Source organism: Indicator indicator, chromosome 2 (genome assembly GCF_027791375.1).
Source record: "Indicator indicator isolate 239-I01 chromosome 2, UM_Iind_1.1, whole genome shotgun sequence".
Taxonomy (NCBI): domain Eukaryota; kingdom Metazoa; phylum Chordata; class Aves; order Piciformes; family Indicatoridae; genus Indicator; species Indicator indicator.
In genome coordinates, this window is record NC_072011.1 from 67133828 (window position 1) to 67155494 (window position 21667).

The 21667-nt window shown below is 47.5% G+C and overlaps 1 protein-coding gene across 1 annotated transcript in view; it reads right to left on the reverse strand.

Moving 5' to 3' along the window:
• The window catches only part of ZNF451 (zinc finger protein 451), a 29575-nt gene extending 8151 nt beyond the window's left edge, over window positions 1-21424 (reverse strand). The window contains exons 1-13 of the mRNA XM_054397509.1: window positions 21275-21424; window positions 21001-21081; window positions 19212-19295; window positions 17943-18068; window positions 14842-14953; window positions 14092-14242; window positions 12594-12720; window positions 10858-11008; window positions 8870-9017; window positions 6707-8334; window positions 5702-5836; window positions 3060-3190; window positions 1963-2149 (exon numbers count right to left, since the gene is read on the reverse strand). Coding sequence (XP_054253484.1) covers window positions 1963-2149; window positions 3060-3190; window positions 5702-5836; window positions 6707-8334; window positions 8870-9017; window positions 10858-11008; window positions 12594-12720; window positions 14092-14242; window positions 14842-14953; window positions 17943-18068; window positions 19212-19295; window positions 21001-21081; window positions 21275-21424 — 3211 coding nt within the window. The remainder of the gene's footprint in view (window positions 1-1962; window positions 2150-3059; window positions 3191-5701; window positions 5837-6706; window positions 8335-8869; window positions 9018-10857; window positions 11009-12593; window positions 12721-14091; window positions 14243-14841; window positions 14954-17942; window positions 18069-19211; window positions 19296-21000; window positions 21082-21274) is intronic.
• Window positions 21425-21667: the final 243 nt, after the last annotated feature.

Consider the following 21667-nt stretch of genomic DNA (forward strand, 5'->3'; position numbering starts at 1 on the left):
CCAAGGCACTTCTCACTATCTGGGTTCCCCCTGATGACCATGACTGGAGAAGGGGACTGAGGACAGCTCAAGACAATTCTATTCCTTATTAGAGGTTTTGCTGTTGTTGGTTTGGGCTGGGGGTTTTGGTTTGTGTTTTTATGTGGTTTTTTGGTTGGTCAGAAGTTTTTTTTTTTTTTTTTTTTTTTTTAGTCTAAATTAAGTGAGATGCTCAATGACCAGCCAGAAAGTTAAGGTTTGGGCCATCCTAGAAATGCCCATCACTGTAATAAGTAAATTAAATATTAATGTAAGTAAAGGACCTTGAAAGAAGAGTTAGGTTAGGAAACTTCTGAAAGCAAGCTCAATGTAAGAAATACACTGCAGTATGGAAGGCAGATTCAAGCCATCCCCTTGGAGCCAGCAGGAATAAAGCTGTACTAGCACAGCTGCCAGGCAGGGAGCAGCAGTGTCTCACATCCTGAGGTCACACATGGAACTGCACCAGAAAGGAAGCCCCTCTGGTTCAGCTGACCCACACACTCACTGACTGCTTTCAAGTCACAGCTTTTCTCATCTCTTCCTCCCCAAAACACACAGAACTCCAACAGCAGAAGCAGCCTCCCATATCAGTATGCTGTTACAGCTCTAACTGCATCAGAAGATAACTTTCCACCCAGCAACTCCAACATACTCTACAACAGCAGCACTCACAGTGGGAATGCAATGGTTCAACTACAGCTTCATGGGGAACTGAGCTAAGTGAAGAGCACTGGGGAGAGTAGCAGCTCTGTAGCTAACTGTGCCAAGAGATTTTACTGGTACAGCTGCTTCTGCCTGGCAATCACCTCTCCATAACCCAGCTGACAAATCCAGACCAGCACATGCATGGGGTGGCCAGAAAACTGTCAGAACCTTTCCTGCATCAGAAGCATGTGGTCACAGCTCACCACAGGTAACTTTTTTCAGGACTCCATTTAATTATCCTGTATTTCTTTTTCCCTTTAATTGATGGATGCCAATTCACCACTCAATGCTAGCACTTTGTTAGACTGTCCCTGGCAGAACAGCAGCACCAGGTGACAACTTCACACCTGCATCAAGACAAGCAGCACGTTTCAGGGCTAATTCAGAACCAGGTTTCTGTAACAGGCACTCAATTGACAAGCCCCTAAAACCACAACTAGAAGCCAGGAAAAGCAGCAACAGGGCTACAAAGAAGAAGTGTCACGTCCTGTAGGAAAACTGTACTGCAAGACACTAAAACACTGAGCAGGATTAAAACTCATCTCAGATCTGGTACTCCTTTGCACAAAACCAATTTGGCTCAAACCTCTCTGATAACCCTGCATAAAACCACATGCCCTGTGTCACCACATGGCACACAAGAGAACCTCAAACCTGCGTGACCATTTCCATGTGCCCTGTGTCACCACGTGACACCCAAGAGAACCGCAAACCTGTGTGACCGTTTCCACATGCCCTGTGTCACCACATGGCACCCTAGACAACTTCAGGGCTTCCATGGACCTCTTTGCTCCAAACAGATGCACCAGTCAGGCACCAGTGAAAGACGCCCCAGTGACTAGAAGCAGAGAGGGTTACAGAAGGCAGATGATTGCATTTGGGGAAATAATGCTTCAAGAGGGCTGAAGACCCAGACCAAATCAAGCAAAGCAGATGGGAGCATAAATGGTTCACTGTGCACCCAAGAGCACTGTAAGCAGCCTCTCCTCATCTTGAAAGAAGCTTTCAGACTGTCTGTTGTAACAATGCATACAGAAAGGACACTTTGTTAGACTGAGTACAAATGCTGAGTGAGGTCTGGTGTCAAGGCTTGCCCCAAGTAAACAGTTTCTCTGAAACACCAGTAGAACACAAGAGACATTTAGCAATGGGCTGTGCTACCAGCAGAAGTGTTCACTTTTTATTGGAGAGAACAGTCAGGTAAGGTAAGGATTGTGTAGAATGTTTAGTTTCTACCTTTGGTGGTGTCTGAAATGCTGTTTAGCAAGGCACACATCATGTCCCCTTCCATGTGGTGAGGGTTGAGGATGCGAGCTGTCCGCTGGGTCATCTTAAACTGATTTTCCAATTCCAGGAAGCTTTTGTCTCCAGACAGTATAGTGAAAGGGATTTGCTTGGGAAGGTGCTCATCCAGACGCCCAGCCTGCATGCAAACAGGGTTAAACAGTTAACAGGTGTTAAACTGAGATCATTGCTTCACCTCACCACATCTGGACAGCTTTCCCAAGATGCAGCTCTACAGGAAAGCCTTCTGCAGCAACTCTCCTCTGCTTCTGTGGCCCGATGAAGACTGCACCACAACAACAGGAATTACTTCAACAGTCTGACACGGTATGACCGTGCATGACAACGGATAGAGGAAATGGCCGACAGAACAGTGCAGGAGGACAAATTCCTGAAAAGCAGCACTTCAAACCCATCTCCAGGTAACAAGTCATCTCTGCATAGCTTTATGTGACACATTAAAAATACAAGAGCATAATTTGGTATACAAACCCTGTGGCAAAAGAGGAGCTGTTTTGTGTAATTAGCTTCTCAAGCAGTTGTGTCTAACTGATAAAGCACTACATTAAGGCTCTGAGTTCTCATGGCATCTCAGATTGCTCTCCTTCACCTGCACCTCTCCTAACCCATCCAGAGCACCAGGAGTACTGAACAGAGGCACTGCTCTTGATCAGCCCAACAGGGTCTCTGAAACTGGCACCCAAGCAACTCCATCTTAAAGATGGCCCTAGATTGGAGCTACCTGAAGAGAAAGGAAGGAGTTGACATTTCTCTCTGCAATAGAAACTCCAAGAACTCTGGGTTTTTTTTTTTTATGTTTCATTTCCTAACCAACTCCTTTCCTCTCCATAACCGACTGGCATCCTATTTGGGTTAAATCCAGTCAGTTCCTGTCAGATTTATCATTATTGTTAGTCGACTTCCAAGTCACATGAAAAGAATCTAGTAATCTCTCATCTGGAGTCAGCACTTCCCACCCAAAGCACTATCATCTGTCACTCTTCTCTGGGTACAGAGACACAACAGTAAAGAAATGTGAACCAACTTACATGGACACAGAGAGCAAAGTCTGCCGCTTCTCTTCTGGTACCACAACGGGGATGAAGAAAGAAGCATCCAATCCTCTTAAGGTAATTGTAAATTTTGCACTGCACCGGAGGTTTCCAGGTGCTGTATCCTCCTAAACAGTTAGGAAGAAAAATAATAAAAACCCCACAAACCAGAAATGCCAGCATGAAGTTACAAATGCAAGCAGGCAAAGATAAATCTGGCTTTAAAGACAATTTCATAGAAGCATAGAATCAGTCAGGGCTGGAAGGGACCACAAGGATCATCTAGTTCCAACCCCCCTGCGATGGGCAGGGATACCTCACACTAAACCAGGCTACCCAGAGCCTCATCCAGCCTGGCCTTAAACACCTCCAGGGATGGGGCCTCAACCATCTCCCTGGACAACCCATTCCAGGCTCTCGCCACTCTCACGGTGAAGGACTTCTTCCTTGCGTCCAGGCTGAATCTCCCCACTTCCAGCTTTATTCCATTCCCCCTAGTCCTGTCACTACCTGATATCCTAAAGAGTCCCTCCCCAGCTTTCTCATAGGCCCCCTTCAGATACTGAAAAGCCACAATAAGGTCACCTCGGAGCCTTCTCTTCTCCAGACTGAACAGCACTCTTTCAGTCTCTCCTCCTAAGAGAGGTGCTCCAGCCCTCTGATCATCCTGGTGGCCCTCCTCTGGACACGTTCCAGCACGTCCGTATCCCTCTTGTAATAGGGGCTCCAGAACTGGACACAGTACTCCAGGTGGGGTCTCACCAGAGCTGAGTAGAGGGGGAGAATCACCTCCCTCAACCTGCTGGCCACATTTCTCTTGATGCAGCCCAGGATCTGGTTGGCTTTCTGGCCTGCAAGTGCACATGGGAGCTCACGTTGAGCTTCTCGTCCACCAGCACCCCCAAGTCCCTCTCCTCAGGGCTGCTTTCTAGCCAGTCACTGCCCAGCCTGTATTTATGCTTGGGATTGCTTCGACCCAGATGCAGAACCCGTGAGCTGTGTGAAAGCTAAAATAAACAGATAATCAGAATACTAAAAGAACCTTAGCTGTTGAGTTAGAAAGCAAACAGGGAAACAGCCAACTTGATCCTACACAAAGCCTCTCACCCATTTCACCTTCTCATTCTGAAGAGCTTCTCTTCTGGCTATCACATGCACTCAGACACAAGGGTGTATCTTGCCCAGGTGTAAGCAGAGTTATGGATAAGATGCAGAAGCAGAGGAGCTCTGGGAACTTGACACAGTAACAGAAACGCTTCTTTTAAAGAAGCGATTCCCAAGATGATTTCCAACAGACTCTGCCTGCCTGACTCTGACATTACATGAGTAAGATCAAAAGCTAGAACAACAGCTGAAACAAACACCAGAGTCCTGACAAACACTTAACGCAGTGAAGATAGGCAGAACAAAGCTACAACTGGGTAAAAAAAGCAGGTATTTCCCCAACAGTATCCTAAACCACAGAGTGACTGGCTGAGAAAGACAACTGAGTAACAGACCTGCTACATAAAAAAAACACTGATCTGCAACAGGTTGCAAGGGCAAGGTAATGACCAAGGAATGTCTGAGGAAAACACAAAGCTGAGGAGCACAAAGCCGTAAGAGAAAAGAGCACAGGATTTGCCCCCAGAACTTCTAACCACCAGACATCAGAGACTACAGGCCCAGGGGCACAGCTGACTACTGGAACTCCTCAGACTTTCCATTAACAGACACACTTGCTCCACCTTGACCAGCTACCTAGAATACCTGTCATTAAGAATCAAATAAAAGCAAGTGATTCCGGTACCAACAGATCCTTCTGTCCAACCTCAGTAGAATCAAAACTCAGCTTTCTGGATGCTTTTGATCACCTTCTCAAGGAAGAGAGAACCGAGAACTTCCAGTAAAGAAGTGCAGCGCCATGGTGTTTCCGAAGCAAAAAGCACACCTGACAATTCCTGCAAGTATGAAGTTACGTGTATGTTTCAGACTATCAGTATTTCAAAACTTCGCTGAAGTATCCAAGCTACCACAGGCCAAACTATCATAAAGGCAGATACTCAGAACATCAGCAGAAAAAGCATGAAGTGGACACGTCGTCATGAAGAGCACCAAGCTAAGCAGCTGCTATTCGTAGGCTCTACAAAGCTTTTCTTACAGACCCATAACAACGTGAGTTCCATCAGTCACCTTGCACCACTACTGGTGAGATACGCCTAGGGATGGTACGGGATGACCAGGGGCACCCTTAAGGAATAAGGCAGAGACGGAAAAAATTCAAGTGCAAGATGTAAAATCATGGCTTTTTGAACTAACAAGAGACAAGGACGGCAAGGACTTGGGAGGTAGAAAATCATCTGAGTATTACGGCTGTCCTCATAACAACGAAAGCCTAGCATGATAAAGCCCAAGCTCAGCAGAGAAGCCAGAGTCTAAAGCTGTCAGCAATTCTGGAACAGTCTGCAAGGAATAACAAGAGCAGAGAAGGGTAAGAGAAAAGTTCAAGCACATTCCTATTGCATGGTGCCTGGGACACTGACTTACAACCCCTTGGTGACTGCTTGTTCCTGTTCCTCATTCTCTCAGAGTCTTTGAATCTCTGTCCAAGCGTTTGTGTAGATTTGTTAACCTCATGTGTTTCCTTCATCCACTTTTACCTTGAAAGCCCCAGATGAACGTCCCTTGATTCAGGTTAGCTGGCAGCTGTGTGAATAAGCTTGCCCAGTTGTCCAGATCCACCAACACAATGTGAGTCATGGTACTCAGGAAGTCAAGATCAGGAAGTTCACCACCTTCAAAACGATAAAAAGAATGCATTTAAAGTTGGCCTTTCTGCTCTGCTGACATACACCAATTTATGACAGGCATTTGAAAATTCACATATTCAGCTGCTCTGAGCTAAAATTTACACACAACAACACTACTTGTCCACAGCTTCGTTTAAATCAGCTGCAGTAGCACTCGGTCACACAGAGATCAGCCAAAGGTAGAGCCCAGCAGAGTTTTGTGCAGGCCTAGAAAGCTGCTGTCCTGCAGTCAGAGATGATAACAGTCCATGTAATACTCAGCTGTGAACCCCCTGGTCTGGCAACTCTCTGTGACAGTCAATTGCTGGGCTGCACAAAAGCTGGGAACACAAACGTCAGCCTTTCAGTCAAAAGCATTTTAACACCACGAGTAACTAAAAACAATTCCAGTTTTTGGACAAAGTACACCTTCAGCACTCCTGATGCCATTCTTACAATCAGAGAGTGGTCTGGGATGGAAAAAGCAACATAAACTTAAAAAAAAAAAAAAAGTCATTTGCCTGTCAAGGTAATAACACTAACACAGCCTGAGAACTTGAATTCTCAGCTGAACCTTTCTGGCAAGCTAAGGAACCAGAGAGGATGGTGTTACAATGACAGTACTGCCCAAATGGGGAACACCACCAGGGCCTCAAACGCTTACACCTACAAGGACAACAGGTTTCTGTCACATGTGTGCATTGTAGAACACTGCTCCCTTTCTAGGGGAAAGATCTGTCTGAGCTCTTTCATTGTCTCTTCATTTTAACACCAAATTATGCTACCAGCTCATACGGCGTGCCACAGATCTGTACCGACACCAGAACAGCGCAGTGAAGACAACAACTCTGGTGAAAATAAAACACTCCTACACACCTTCATCAGACGGTGCAGAGTTCCCTTTCTTCTGTCCCTGCACGGGAGACGACTGCGGTTGTTCCTGAGGCTTGGGTGGAGACGGACGAAGTGTTTTTTTGCGGGGCTTTCTGTGCACACAAGCCCCAGTTGCCGTGAACCTGAAGACTGCACTTCCCAAGTCCGACGCCAGGCCGGAGAGGTCAGGGTTCTGCAGGAAGCAGTGTTTCATGTGGTAGTGCTGATGGGCGCTGTGAATATCGTTGAAGTCCCTGCCACAGGCACCGCATCTGACAAAATACATGCCTGCCTTAGACTGCCGTGGCAGGTGCTTCTCGAGGTGCCTGGTTATGCCAGCCAGGCTCTGCGTGGTTGCAGGGCAGCAGCGGCAGAGGAACAAGAAGTTTCCTCTCCGCAGCATGGCTTGCTGGCACCTCGCGGAATCATTCCTCCTGCTCATTCTGGAGACGTAAGCTGTCTGGCAGCCACAGGTGAGAAGGGGACCTTTCTCCAGCAGGACCAAGCACTCTTCCTTTATTGACGCTTCCACCTGCTCCGGCACAAACATGTAGTCCCTGCTGTGGGTCTCTTGATAATGGGCGAGAAATTCTTCCTCCGTGTCAAAGAAGAGGCTCCCACAGAGGCCGCAGAAGAAGCTGGCGGGCACCAGCCGGCCGTGGCGCTCCTGGCAGTGGCGCTGCAGCGTGCCCAGCTTGCGGAAGTGGCTGCTGCACAGGCGGCAGCAGTACCTGTGGAAGGTGTGGCTCTCCAGGCACAAGCAGTGCTGCTGCACGCGCTCCTCGCTCTCAAACAGCTCCTCGCAGATGCGGCACTGCCACTCACCCAGCACAGGGGTCTCCGCCCGGGACGGCCCTGTGGGGCTGGGAGCGCAGGCTGTGCTTCCACCTGCAGAGCTGCACGCCACTCCGGGAGCCGCAGGCAGGGTTTCATCTTTTACAGCTTCTCCCTCGTAATAGTAAGCATGTCCACCATGAAACTCAGCGATGTGCCCCATAACATCCTCCTTTCCATGGGAGAGGTCCACGGAGCAGGCTGTGCACCAGAGCAGGAAGTTTTTCAGGTGCGCTCCCCCATGGAAGCGGCTCATGTGCAGGCGGATGATGCTGGAGCTCTCGGCAAGCTTCCCGCACACGGCACATTTGTGACAGATGCCATTGGCTGACAAAATGTGCTTCTCCACAGCCTCCTCTGTGAGGAACTTCTGAAGGCACTCACAGAACCAGGCTCTCGCTTCGCAGGCATTCCCTTGGCTTCGGTTTGCGCCCTGGTCTTCATCTTCAGCCTTGAAAGGGCTCTTGCGCTTGGCAGGAGAAGCCCCCGCCTCTCCCAGGGGCTCTTCTGTGCTCAGGTGTCTCTTAAGCAGTAGCCTCGACTGGTCCGCAGCACGGCACAGATACGACTGCTTTTTATTCTTCCCGTTGATGTGGCAGAACATCAAAATGGACTCTTCCACTGTGGCCAGAAGTTTAACTTTATGCTGAGTGGTTTGCTTATGCTGGGCGATCTGATTCTTGTCAGCAAACAGTCTGTCACAATTTTCACAGCACCCTTTTGTCTTAAATATCTCTGCCACTTGGGTGATGCTCTTCCTTGACAGTGCCACAGGTCCAGAATCCCGACAGCGTGTTCTAGAACAGATTACAAATACAGAGGTTATAGCACAATCTGAAATCGTTTCTGAACTTTGAAACATAACCTAGCAGCTGCAGCAAGGAGTGCCTGGAAACTGGCCTCTGGACGCTTGAGCTCACCTACCAGCTTGCCACAAGAACACACAATGCCCACCTGGTCTCTGCACTTCAACCAGAATGAGGTGCTGATTTCAAAGGGCAGCACTTCAGACTGTCACCTAGGTTGCTGACTCAGTACCTTCTAGAAATCAAATGCTGCCAACTTAGAAATAGGGGAATAAAGACCAAGTCCTGCTGGGCTTTCACAAAAAGTAACAGAAGAGCTACAGACATCGATCGGCATCCTGCAGGGGTTCATGTGGGGTAAGGCAGGAGAAAAGGCACAGAAACAGGACAGGTTTTTGAGTTTGCTCAAGATGTAAGCAGTCAGATGGTCCTAGATGCCCTGAAATCCATTAGCACTAGGGACAGCTCTGCCTGCCTGTTACAGATCTGAGGATGATGACGTTACAGACAGCTGTGCCTTACACACCTGAAATGAGCTGTCACCTCTGTATGCGAGCGCAGTGCCTTGCGGCAGGACAGACACTTCACTTGGAAGGGCACCTCCTTACACAGGGAGATCAGCAGGTTCTTTGCATATGATGGGAAAGGTAAAGGGACGTCAGCCTTCATGTCATCTGTGGGATGGAACGGCAGAAAAACCCAAACAGATGTTACAAAAGCTCTTGCACAGTACTTCAGCCCTCACATGGCACAGTTAAAACTGTCAGAGGCTGCAGAAAGCAAAGCACCACAAGCCAGCTGAGGCACAGTCACTGTGCCAAGGGAGTTGCAAACAGAACCGCATTCACTCCTTCTGCCATAACCTCACATCTGAATCTGGTTGATCTTGGCTTTTGCAAGATCAGTCTTGCACTTGGTCACTGACTCTCCTTTTCCTCTTCTCCTTTCCTGCCTCTCTTAGGAAAATTTCTGGCTGACCTCCTTCCCCTGCTCTACGACCACCTGACTTCAGCATTTATAAAAACAAGAAAAGGCAACTCATTTAACAAGCACCCAGCCTCAGTGGTAACCCTCCTTGACGTTTTCAGGTGCAGGACTTCGTTATTCCAAGTGTATACTCCATGTCTAACTCCAGGTACCTGCAGAACAAAAGCTTCTCTACTGTAAAGAGAATGGGAAATGGCTCATGAACTATACACTGCTGTTACTGCTCTGCATCTTAGGAGGCAAACCTCACTTGACTTTTCTGTTTAGCAAGATGCAGCGATCAGCAGGCAATAATTTGAGGCTATGCCTAGCAGCTAACTTCACTGCCAGGTCTTGCAGACTGTGCCAATAATATCCAACACCAAAACCTACCGACGCCAAGAAAAAAGCAGGGCACTTCCTTTCTTGCTCTGAGCTGCATGCTGCCCATCTCCTGGTGCTTTAAATTTTGTCAAGGGAACGACTCATCAGTAAGTTTTAAACCTATCACTGGATTTTAAAGGCATCTACAGTCAGCACATTCAGAATCAAAGACCTCTCTGAGAACAGAGCTACGTTAGTTTTACAACACTTAAGAGAACTCCAAACCGTGCAGCCGGTTCTAATTTCCACCATGGCAGCAGTACTGACTGCATCTGCAGGAAGACGCCTTCAAAACCTGTCTTTACTGCACCCTTCCTGTAGCTGCTCTGGGCAAGTTAGAAGACGGTTATCAAGACGAGAAAGAACTATACCGAGGCTTATCCTCAAAGCTACACCATCTAAAAGACGCCAGCTTCTTGAATAAGACATCACTTCCATCCACACCTCGTCTGTCTCAACCGTACACCTGACACTGAAGTATATGCTTTAATGCCTACTGCTCACATGAAAGCCAGCACAGCTTTGATGGCCCTTAACCCTGCCTTTGAGATGGTGCTCAGACAGCTCTCTTCACTGGATATATCCAATAAGGATCCTTCTTACTCACAGGATGTTACCAGCTCTCAACACAGCCAGTATTTTAGCCTTCAGCAGCAGCATGGCCAGTGCGAGTCATCAGACCAGCAACATCGTTCCAGCTAAGCAGGCTAAAATTGCAATTATATGCAGAAGCAACTTTCCCAGGCCTTTTCTACCAGGAATGCTAAGAACACCCACCAAGAAAAGTAGCCTCCATCAGACTTGAGGGAGGCCAGTAAGAGGAAGGCACACCACAGACAGTCTGACCGGAATTGAAAAGCTTTGATCCAAGTTCCTAAATGTAAACTTCTTTAGGACAGTAGCTGCACAGTCACTGGAAGGTGAGAAGCTTATGTCAGAGACCTGACAGCATGGAGATAAAGCAAAACCTGCTTCTCATTACAGCAACTGTGATGGAGGAACCTCTTCTACACGAAAATACAAATTGCAAACCATCTCTTCAGAGAACTGTGTCTTATTTAAGACCCTAAAAGAAAAATATTAATTCATTTCTTACACAGCCCTATCACAAGGATCCATGCTCAGAAGGAATGAAAAGCAGCACACTTAGCAGCAACATACCACCCAGTTGAGAAGCCTGGAGGGCATGGCTCTTCTCTGACATATGCTGCCAGCACTCCTCTCTTCTGGTGAACAGCAGGAAGCAGCTTGGGCATGCAAAGCAATCAATGAGCTGTGGGGGGAGATGTTCTTCGTGTCCATCATTCTCTTTCAGCTGGAAGAGAAAATGGTCTGGTGAGGAAAAACCACTCACAAAGCCAGTCAGGGTTCTCCTCACATCCATTTCACATTTAGGTTTTCAGATGCCACTTCTGTATTTACCTACAGCCTACCATTATGTGCTTCAGCTTGAGACACAAGAGTCTGGCCAAGCTGCCACTATCAAACTTGCCCTGAACGCACCAGCAACTTCTCTGTTCCCTTCCTGCACCCTCCCGGGAGCTACAGCCTCCATCAGTTCTTGGCTAATGCCTTACCCAGGCTCTCAGAACAGCTCCTTCTGCCACTAACAGCAGGTTTTATGTCAGTTCTTCCTGAATCTTGCTAACCTCCAGCTTCTCAAAACGATGATTCTCAGAGTAACCTGACAAGTCCTTGACTTTTATTGGAGTCAAGTCCTTCCACCCCCTTTGCCATCTACATCAACTTCTAACCTCTGGCCTTCAGGGCAAAAACCCTTTAATTTTGCTTCTGATATTTTCGTTGACTCCTTCCTCATGTCACTCCAAGAACCGTGATATCCTTATGCTTCCTTCCACGGCTTTCTTTAGGATTACCTTCCCATCCTTCCACACCCAAGTAATTCCACCTCCATGCCTGTTGCAAGAGCCACTCCCTTTCCCCAAACTTGTCTGTAACTCTTACTGATGTCCCTGGACACGGCACAGGCACACAGCTTGGGAGCAATGGAGAAGGCAAGGGCAAACTATGATGCAATCTTCCCAGCTTGTCAGGTATGACTATGCATCAGGAGTTACTACTACCAGCTAAAAGCAGTCCAGCTTCTAGAATACCTAAAGCTTCCACTGACTTAAACACAGGTTCTAGGGACTAGGTGGGAACACAACAGTACCTGTTATTGAAACACTACACTTGGAAAGTGCTACCCATTGTCAGTTCAGCACCAGACTGCTTAAGCAAGACTATGCACCCAGATGACACCTGAGCATCTGTCACTGGACTGAGACATTACAGTGCTGCTATGAAAAGAAGAGAAAGAGCAAACGTTCTCAACAAGCGGATGCAGCGAGTAAGAACACCAGAAAAAAGCAAATCCTATTACCTTATATTCAAAACTCCACTGCTAGCTCATCCTTTTCCCTGCTCTAAGTTAACTAGGGAGCAATAGCAAACATCTCTCAGAGACTAGAAAACAGAAGAAGCAGCTGCATCTGAACCACTCGAGTTTCTTTTCTTGTTCTCTTGCCTCTTACTGTGGATCTCCTTTCCGCTGTCTCTCTTCCCCACCACTTCTTTCAGCCTATCTTCTTGCCTTTACCTTTCAGTTTTGGAGATACAAAAAAAGAGAATACCTTTTGACAGCATCAGTGAAGGGACAAGAGGTTCAAGACTGCACTACAATCCTCTATAAAGCACACTGGGAAGTATAACCTAATGGTCAGATCTAATGGGGGTACTGTCAGGAAACACAGCAGAGCAAGAAAAACTACCTTGAAGATGAAAGGAAGGGAGGGGAGAGAAAGAAAGTTAAAAGAGAAAGAAAATCAGTGTGTAACTACACATCTTGAAAACCCTCTACCACACTCAGTCAAGCGAGTTACTTAGCATTATGATCTTGCCTTAGATGAAAGATGATCATTGTACTGCTGAGGTGTTGGGAATCTCTGGCAGCATATCACACAGGCAACAGAATTATTTGGGGGTCCACGTAAGGTGACTGTCGGATCACAAGGGGAATGATCAAACCTGGAGAGCAAGAAATAAACAAGCTAGCCCCTTCTAAATAGTCACTGTGGTTTTGTAATGGGAAACATTCCGTCTTCTGAAGCTGTTGACCCAAAAAAAAAAAACAAACAACAACCCTTTCATATTAACCTGAAGAGTAGATTTCCTCACATCCCTTGTCATTAACTGTATCAGCCCAGGCATCCTGTACAGAATCGATTCTCCTGGCAGCTTACCTGTCACAGTGGCCACTCTGCAGAGGAATCACTGTTTTAATGAGCAAGAAAACTAACCAGGTCTGGGTTTCCTACAAAGATACTTTTTAAAAAACTGATTACGTTACTTGACTGTACTAGTTCTGGATGGGATAGAGTTAATTTTCTTCCCAGCAGCTCCGAGGGTGCTGTGTTTTACATTTCTGAAGCAATGTTGCTAACAGGGCTGTTGTAGCTGTTACAGAGCAGCCTCAAGGCCATCTCTGCTCTCCTGGCTGCCCTGACAGACCAGGCTGGTGGTAGGCAAGAGGCCGGCCAGGGACAGAGCCAAACGGGTGACCTCAACTGACCAAAGGGATATCCCACACGACATGGCATTGTGCTCAGCATCTGAAGCTGAGTGAACAAGAAGTAAGAGGCTATGTTCAGAGCTCCTAAGTAACCATTGCAAGCAGCAAGGCTATGCCTGTCAACCCCAATTCTGTGCCCGGCTTCGCACGTGCACACAGCTTTCGCTTCGCTCTTAAACCACTTTCATCTCAGCCCAGGTTTCTTACTTCTCCCCTTTCCACTCCCTTCCCTGTCCCAATGGCATGAGTGAGTAGCTGTGTGGGGCTGAGCTGCTCGCCAGGGCTAACGCAGCACTCCCCTCAGCTTCTCTCGTCACCCTTCTCCAGAAGGCCTTCACCAGTCCCATCGCTGGAACTGACCATGGGGTCAGCTGTGAACACGTCTGGCCTACAGCTCTTGCTCCTCTTTCCCTTCATTAGGGGCAGTTTAAGCTCACCATCAAGTTGGACATTAGCCTTTTGCTCTTTTTCAAGTTTGGATGAACCAAAAAACCAGCAGAACAGAAGTCTAGTTTCTCAAAACACCCATATATTAAGAAATTGCTCAACAAGAGGAAGAAATGAATTCCGAATGAAAAATAAACCCAAACCAACCAAAACCCACCAACCAACAAACCCCAAACCAAACAAAACCACCCCCCAAACCCCACACAAAACCAAACAAATAAAAAAAAAAAGCAATGAGGAAGTTGACCATATCATCTATTTAAAATCTATAGCATTCATTTGTTCTCCAAAGGAGTTTTGTCACCATCACCAGTTTATAGTAAACCTGACACTGATGTCCTAAGGCTGAGCATATGCTTGCATAATTGTTTATTCCTTACCTTTGAAGGTGACCTAGGAGGAGATGTCTGTTTTCGAACTCTCTGTTGCAGTGCATCACAGGACAGCATACAGGACCGCTCTCGACTTCCATCCGACTTGCCTTGCTGTGAACACCTCTTTTCCCACTGTTAACGATGCCTGGTTCGAGGCCTGTGTTATAAAACAAAGCACTTGACCAGAACCTGAATTAGAATCTCAAGAAAAACAAAACCACACAAGGACTAAAGCATTTTAAAAAAATAAAAATCAAGTTACACTGATTTTTAGCAATGCACAAAAACTCATTAACTACAGCATTTGCTGGTTCAGTGGAGGAACCTGTCTCTCTTCAGTCCCCAGCAGGATTACTTTCCAAACACTGATACCTTTACTTCAGGTAAGCCTGCAGGAAATACTTGGAACGGATTCAACTTCCTGAAGCTATAGGTACTTAGACATTTTCCTGAGCAACAAACAGTTCAGAAATAATACTGCTCCCTCTGGCAGTTGTGCTTACAGAGGCAGTTAACACCACCTTAGTGCTCTCAGAGTCGGTGTATCAAAACTTCTAAGCAGCAGAACAGAGGAAGAACTTTCATGGAAACATGTCAAAGAGCTTTCACAGCTCACAGCCTAGCAAAGCTCACAGTGTAAGATGTGGCTGTTCCTAAGAGGCACTCTCCAGCTGACCCTCAGCACTGCTCAGCACGTTCTCAGGTACTCTGTTCCGCAGGGAACGACTGGAAGCACCCTCACGGACCCTCTCTCACCTGGCATCTTTAACCACTGGTGCACACACAACCGTGCAGCCTCTGTGTCACTGCGCTCCTGCATGAACTCCAGCTCCTGCAGCCCGTGAGCATATTGGGAATCCACTTTCTCCTGAAAGGGCAAACACACCAAGTAAGGTGGATCGGAGAACAAACACAACTCAAAACATACGGGTGCCCAAAAACCTAAGGCCAAAACACCCAAAACAATAAAGAAAAGCCCTAAGAGGAAAAAAGTTTAAATCTTAGAACTAAACTGACTTCTGTAACACCATAAAGATAGAAGGCAACACCAACAAAGAAATAATTACATACTGAAAAAGATCAAGCTTTGTGCCCTAAATAAAAGCTACAGGTTGGGTCAATTAATTTACTTTGCACCTACTGAAGTTTCTGAAACACAACCAAGAAGATTGTTAAAATTATAAAAAGAAATAACAATGAAACTTCAGTTAAGAAAAAAGGCAACACAAAACATTTACTGAACCAAAAGAGCCACTCTGTTCTGCTGCTAAGGCAAAAAAAAGGCAGTTTCACTTTGAGAAGTAGTTTTAATTCTGCAAATTACATTAGTTGAAAAGCGAGGAATCACAGAACTGCTTCAGTTGGAAAAGATCCTCAAGACCACAGAGTCCAACCTCCAACTCGACCCCACCATGGCCACTAAACCATGGTCCCAAGTGCCACACCTCCAGGGACGGGAACTCCATCACCTCCCTGGGCAGCCTGTGCCAATCCCTGACCACTCTTGCAGCAAAGAAACTTTTCCTTATCTCCAACCTAAGTCTCCCCTGGCACCGTTTCAGGCTATTTCCTCTTACCCTATCATCTGACCTTAGCTCACCTTCTGCTGTGGATATATTTCTATAAATATTTTTATTCTCTTTCATAGCAGTAGCCAGGTAAAGTTTGAACTAGGCTTTGGCCCTTCTAATGTTCTCCCCACAGCACCTCACCCCATCTTTATAGTCCTCCTGAGCGGTTGCCCCCTCCTCCAAAGGCCATAAACTCTCCCCCTGTTCCTGGAGCCCCAGACAAAGCTCTGTTCAGCCACACAGGTCTCCTTCCTCAACACCTCATCTTTTGGGGCCTGGGGATGGCCTGACCCAGAGCCTTCAAGAGCCTTCCTCCTTAAAGAGTGCCCAGCCCCTCTCAGCTCCTTCGCCTTGCAGGACAGCCTCTCAAGGGACTCTGTCAATCCATCTCCTCAACGGGCCAAAACCTGCCCCAAGAAGTCCAAGGTGGCCATTCTGCTGGGGCCTCCTCCTTATTGTCCTGAGAGCTGAAGATTCTGTCATGTCATGGACACTGCTCCCAAGACATCCTCTACCTGATACATCCCCCACAAGTCCTTCCCAGCTAGCAGCAGGAGTGCTCCTTCCCCAGCTGCGTCAGGAAGTTCTCTACCACACACTTCAGGACCCTCCAGGACGATTCCCTCTCTGCTGTGCTGTACTCCTAAGACGCCTGGGAAGCAGAAACCCACCCCCAGCACAAGAACCAGTGACTGTGAAACCCCTCACAGCTGTTTGCAGAGTGCTTCAGCCACCTCAGCACCCTGACCGGGTGGTTTGTGGCAGACTCCCACCACAGTGTCTGCCTTACTGGCCTCAATTCTTACCCTGACATTCAACCCTATCATCACTGTCACTAAGCACTGGGCAGTCACATCCCTCCCTGACAGAGGACCACCCCACCACTTCTCCCTCCTCACCTGTCCCTCCTGAAGAGTTGGTATCCATCAGCTGCAGCACATCAGGCACGTGAGCCGTCCCACCACGTTTCCACGGTGGCTACTACGTCATCATCACCTCACAGCACAACGGCTTCCAGTTCCTCCTGAGCTAACGGTCCCGCCACCTTTGGAGGGACAGTGCCTCCAGTTCCCACCAGGCTGATCTGTCGCAGAGCGACCAAGCTATCCAATCCTGTGTCTTGAGTGACACACAGATCATCGTTCCCCACCTCCACTGAGGTGACCACCTCCCAGACCTCACTGGCACACCGTCCCACAAGCATGCCACCGCAGGCTTCTCTAGCAAGCCCTTTTCATCCCACATTGCTTCAGCTCCAGTTTAAAACCCTACTCACAAACCCTGCTAGCTCTTGCGCCAGGATCCTTCTCCCTCTTTGAGACAGGAAGCGTGCAGCAGGAAAAGCAACATTAACAAAAGATTTTTTTAGCCTCATGCTCCGACTACTTCAAAAAGCTACACAGCTAACTCTGACTCCACTTTACAACTGAAAAACAACTGTGGCAGCACGGATCGCCCAGTTCTAACCGACAGAGACAGGATAGGGATGAAGGCCTCCATCTGGACACGAGGAGGAACTTCTTCACTTGGATGGTAGTGGAGCACTGGAGAAGGCTGCTCAGACAGGTGGTGGAGTCTCTCTTTCTGGAGTCAGTAAAGCCCACCTGGACACCATCCTGTGCACCTGCTCTGGCAGAGAGGTCTGACTCCACCTCCAGAGGTCCCTTCCAATTATCATTGTGTGATTCTGTGTGAATTTCATGAGGTTCTTATAAATCTGTTCCTTCAAGGTCCCACTGACAGCAGACCCTATCCTAAAGGCTGTTGACTGCACCTCTGTAATACAAACTAAACCTTCATGCCATTCCAATGGCTGCACAATCAGATTTGACTTCAAAATTATGCCTTATACCTAGAAAACATTATCTCATCGTGAAGTGTTACCTGACACAGACACTGCCAAACACCTTCCCGAGTATGAGACCAAAGCAGGTAAATCACTAAGTTTGCGACACAGTGGTTTGCTGGAACTGTTGCTCTTCAACAACTTAACCACAACATCTGATGCTAAGGTCCCTGTCGCTAACGTCCCTGTTCTACATATCCCAACGAGGTGTTGTCAACGGCTCGCTTCAAGGCTAGGTTGCTCCTCCCTCTAGGAGTAAGAGTAGCCAAGCGGTAAGTTAAGAGCCACTGAAAACAAAGCCAGGCTGCATTTTGAACCATGCCACAGAACCAAACCTCTCCAGCCGGTAGTCCCATGCCTGCCTCACCAGTCTCATTCACTTAGTAGTGAAAACAGACTCCTGTACGACGCAATTCTGCTGAAGCCAACATGTGCAGTACCTTAAACGCTTTGTTTCTCTCTTCTTTTTGCTGCTTCTCTACCTCGACATGGCGTGCCAAGCGATCCAAGGTGGACGCAGCTCGCTCCTTCTGGTAGTCGACAGCATCCTTACGTCGAGCAGCGCTCTGCAATTCCAACGAGAATCTTCCTCAGGCGGTTGCCAAGGAACAAGCACGAATAGAGTGAGAAGCGACGCCAGAGCGTCAGCACCTAACTCAGCACAGTCTGATCCCAGGTTGCATGATCTGCCCTGACAGTTGTCTCCTTTACCACTAACTTTGCTTAAAAAATAAGCAACAAACAACACAACCCCCAGCCTCCCTCCAATACTGAAAGCCAGGCAGCACCAGCAGTAGCCTAACAGAAGCACTAGAAGGAGCATATGTGACTGTGCCAGGTGTCCTATGAGTCTTCAACTAACTGAAAATGAAGTAAATTCTTCTCAACAGGGAAACAAAATTCCTCCAGATCTCAGGGCCAACATGCAGCCCCATCAAAAAAACTGATCACTGGGACAGTTCCTGTGAGCAGCCCAGAGCAGCAGCTGCTTCTAGCAGATGGGACAGGCCATGCACCAGAGCTGCTCTTGGGACACAACCAGCTCCATCCATCATCGCTGTGGAGTGAGGCCATGCCCCACCTTTCCTCAGGGACCAGGTTCACATCTGTACTGCAACACCGGAGACAAACGCTGCTGGTAAACACAACTCCAGAAAGGTCTCAGCCCCTGTCATTCTCCAAGGCTCTGCAGAGTAGCCATTACAAGCACTGACCAGCTTGCTTCTGACTCGTTCTTCAGAGGGATCACGAAGAACAAAGCTTGAGGTCAGACCAGACTATCATCAGAATAAGGTCCTCCAATCTATAAACTGCTCCTAAAAAGCTATTTCACAGAGAAAAGGCATGGGAGTTGGCCAAATGCGTTTGCAGGCTAGAGACTGGACATGCTAACTGCTGAGGTCCTTTGTAAAATAACACTTTTCTTTGACACATTTGCTAAAACCACTGAAAGCCCAACAGGAGCTCCAACTCTACTTCAAGAATGCAAAAAAAGGCTCTGTAAAAAAAAAAAAAAAAAGCAGCATTGGCACTCTTGGCTTCCACTCAACAGAAGGTAAAAACTGAAAGACTTCAAGGTTGGTTTATTTATTTATCACTTGTTAAAAATACTTTTAACGACTTCTTCTCAGAAGAGTAACTAATAGCAAAAAACACAGGAGCCTAATTATTTTATTCACCACAAAAGTCCCAAAATGTAATACACTCACCTGAACATAAGAGCTGCTGGTAGGTTCTTCATCCTCACTGCTGACAAGATCAATGCATTCCAGTACAGGTCTTAAAGGTTCTTCCTGAAAAAAGTATTAAGCACACACCAAGGAGCATTACGCAGGCAGCCTCGAAAAAAAGTCGCACACACCGCAGCATGTGGCGAGCGTGAGCAACACCCGAAATTCATCGAGGCTCCGAGACAGCGCAGCAATAAAATGTGTGCATGGCAGCTTCTCTACTTAACAGACTAATCTACAAAACTGGTAAAAAGGCAATTGAAAAAGTATTTGCAAATAATCATCTATATGTTAAGTTTATATTTTATCAATTAAAAAATAAATCCCATGAACAGTCTCGGCTCACTTAGTAACATATTCTTCACTCTCTCAGTCAGCTGAGACCTACATGTTTACAGCCACTCAAGTCACAGCATAAATTCAATGGCAACAAGGCAGCAGGTGGTCACCAAGAGGAACGGTCTTTAAGATTTCACTAAGCAACGTTCAACGTGCTTTTATTGGGTTTGGGGGGTGTTTTGGTTATTGAAAAGACACAAATGACACTCCAACTGCAGAAGTATAGTGGTTTGACTCCAGGTGTCCACCAAGCCAGTCTATCTCAGAGATAAATCAACTACTTCTAATTTTTGAAAAAATGCCCTTCATACTTGAGCACCCAAACACCCCTGCAGAAAAGGTCTGTACATGGACTTCACAATTTAATCGAACACCATACCAAAAAGCTTAAAAAAAATCGAATTAACATTCAGCATTACAAATAAGACAAGTTTGTAAGCAGAACAGCCTATTAGTCCTGGTACCAATTAACCACCTCTTTTTATTCACGACTCATTCCTTAGAAAAAATAATTTTCCTGTTCCTGCACATGTCCCTGCCATCCAGCATCACTTCCTGACGATGGCCTGAGGCTAGAGCACAGGCAGCATGAAAACGACTCCGATTTCATAGACATACACGAGGTGGAGCTGTCTTGAAGTTACACTGACACAGCCATGTCAGCATTACACTGGGTGTCGTCCTATAGCTACTGTACAGTGCTTCACAATTTGAGAAGGCTGAGGCCTCTAACCCATGATTTTCTCCCTCTTCTTCTTCTAGAGAAAGTAGAGTGGTTTTGACCTTGTTTTACAGAGTGAACAGTCGCTTTGTCCCCATTAACTTCACTATTCATGCAGGAAAATGCTATGTGACAGGATTAGAGAAAAGTCATCGCTAGTGATTTCTGTAATCCTGACTCCCCTGCTGGGATGCTTCCCTGGTTTGGTCTGGGAGAGAGGTCATTCGCTCCTAGCAGCCGTTAAGTGCTGCGCTCTGCATTTAGCATGACAATGACGTTGGTGCCACACTGATGTTTCAGTTTCTGCTACACAGCCACTGTCCTAAAGGAAGGACGCTTCAGTTTCCCATGCTCTGCCAGCCAGCAGTGAGAGAGCCTGGCCAGGAACAGCTTAACAGCCAAAGGGAGACTCCATCCTCTGAGGAATGTTCCATACCACCATGCTCAGGGTATAAACTGGAGGCAGCTGGCCAGAAGGGGCAAGTCACTGCACAGGCATCAGTCAGCAAGCAGTGAGCGACTACATTGTGCATCAGCTGTCTTTTCTTGAGGTTTACCTCACCCCCTTTTTGTTATCTCCCTTTTCATTACTATTACTGTAATGAGTTTTACTTTTTTTCCCCATTTCTCGTCCCCATCTCACCGGGCCCCTGCCCGGTAAGCAAGCAAATTACTACAAACAGTATTTCCAGTACAAGATCGACTTACTCCAATGAATTCAATCTCATCTTCACTTTCACTTGGTGAATTACTCCTGCCAGTGCTGACAGAAGTAGAGGCCTCCATTATCTACAGAGAAATGAACACAACACGTCTTAACCTTGCACTCAAGTTTTCTTCCATTTAAGACCATTTCCCGTTTCATGCCTGCTTTGGGTACACAATCTGTGCTCCACAGTTCGCTGTGACACCACAAAAAACGGTAGCAGTTTGGATTCGTATCAGGCCAACCACCTAAACTACGAAGCACCCTCACACCTACGTTCCCCGAGCAGCCACAGCGACAGCGTCCGGCTGGAGCTGGGGAATAGCGCTGAGGGTGCACACCGCGCCCGAGGCGGGGCCGAACTCCCGCCCAACGGCACACAGGTAGTGCGGTTCGGTCACCGCTACTTCGGATGCCTTGGGCCATTTCAGGCCCACAGCACAGCGAGAAGGCTCCGCGTCCTAACCCACAGCCAGCGAAGCCGAGCGTCCTGACCCGCGGCCGATGCCGTCCCGCCTACCGCACACGGCCCCTGTCAGCGGCGCGGAACTGCGGCCCGCCCCCAGCCCAGCTCTGGTAACTCACGTTTCTTTACCAGCACTACGGCCCCCCCAGCACCGGGGCCCACGGCCAGCAGGCCGCCACAACGCAGGGCGGGCGGCAGGGAAA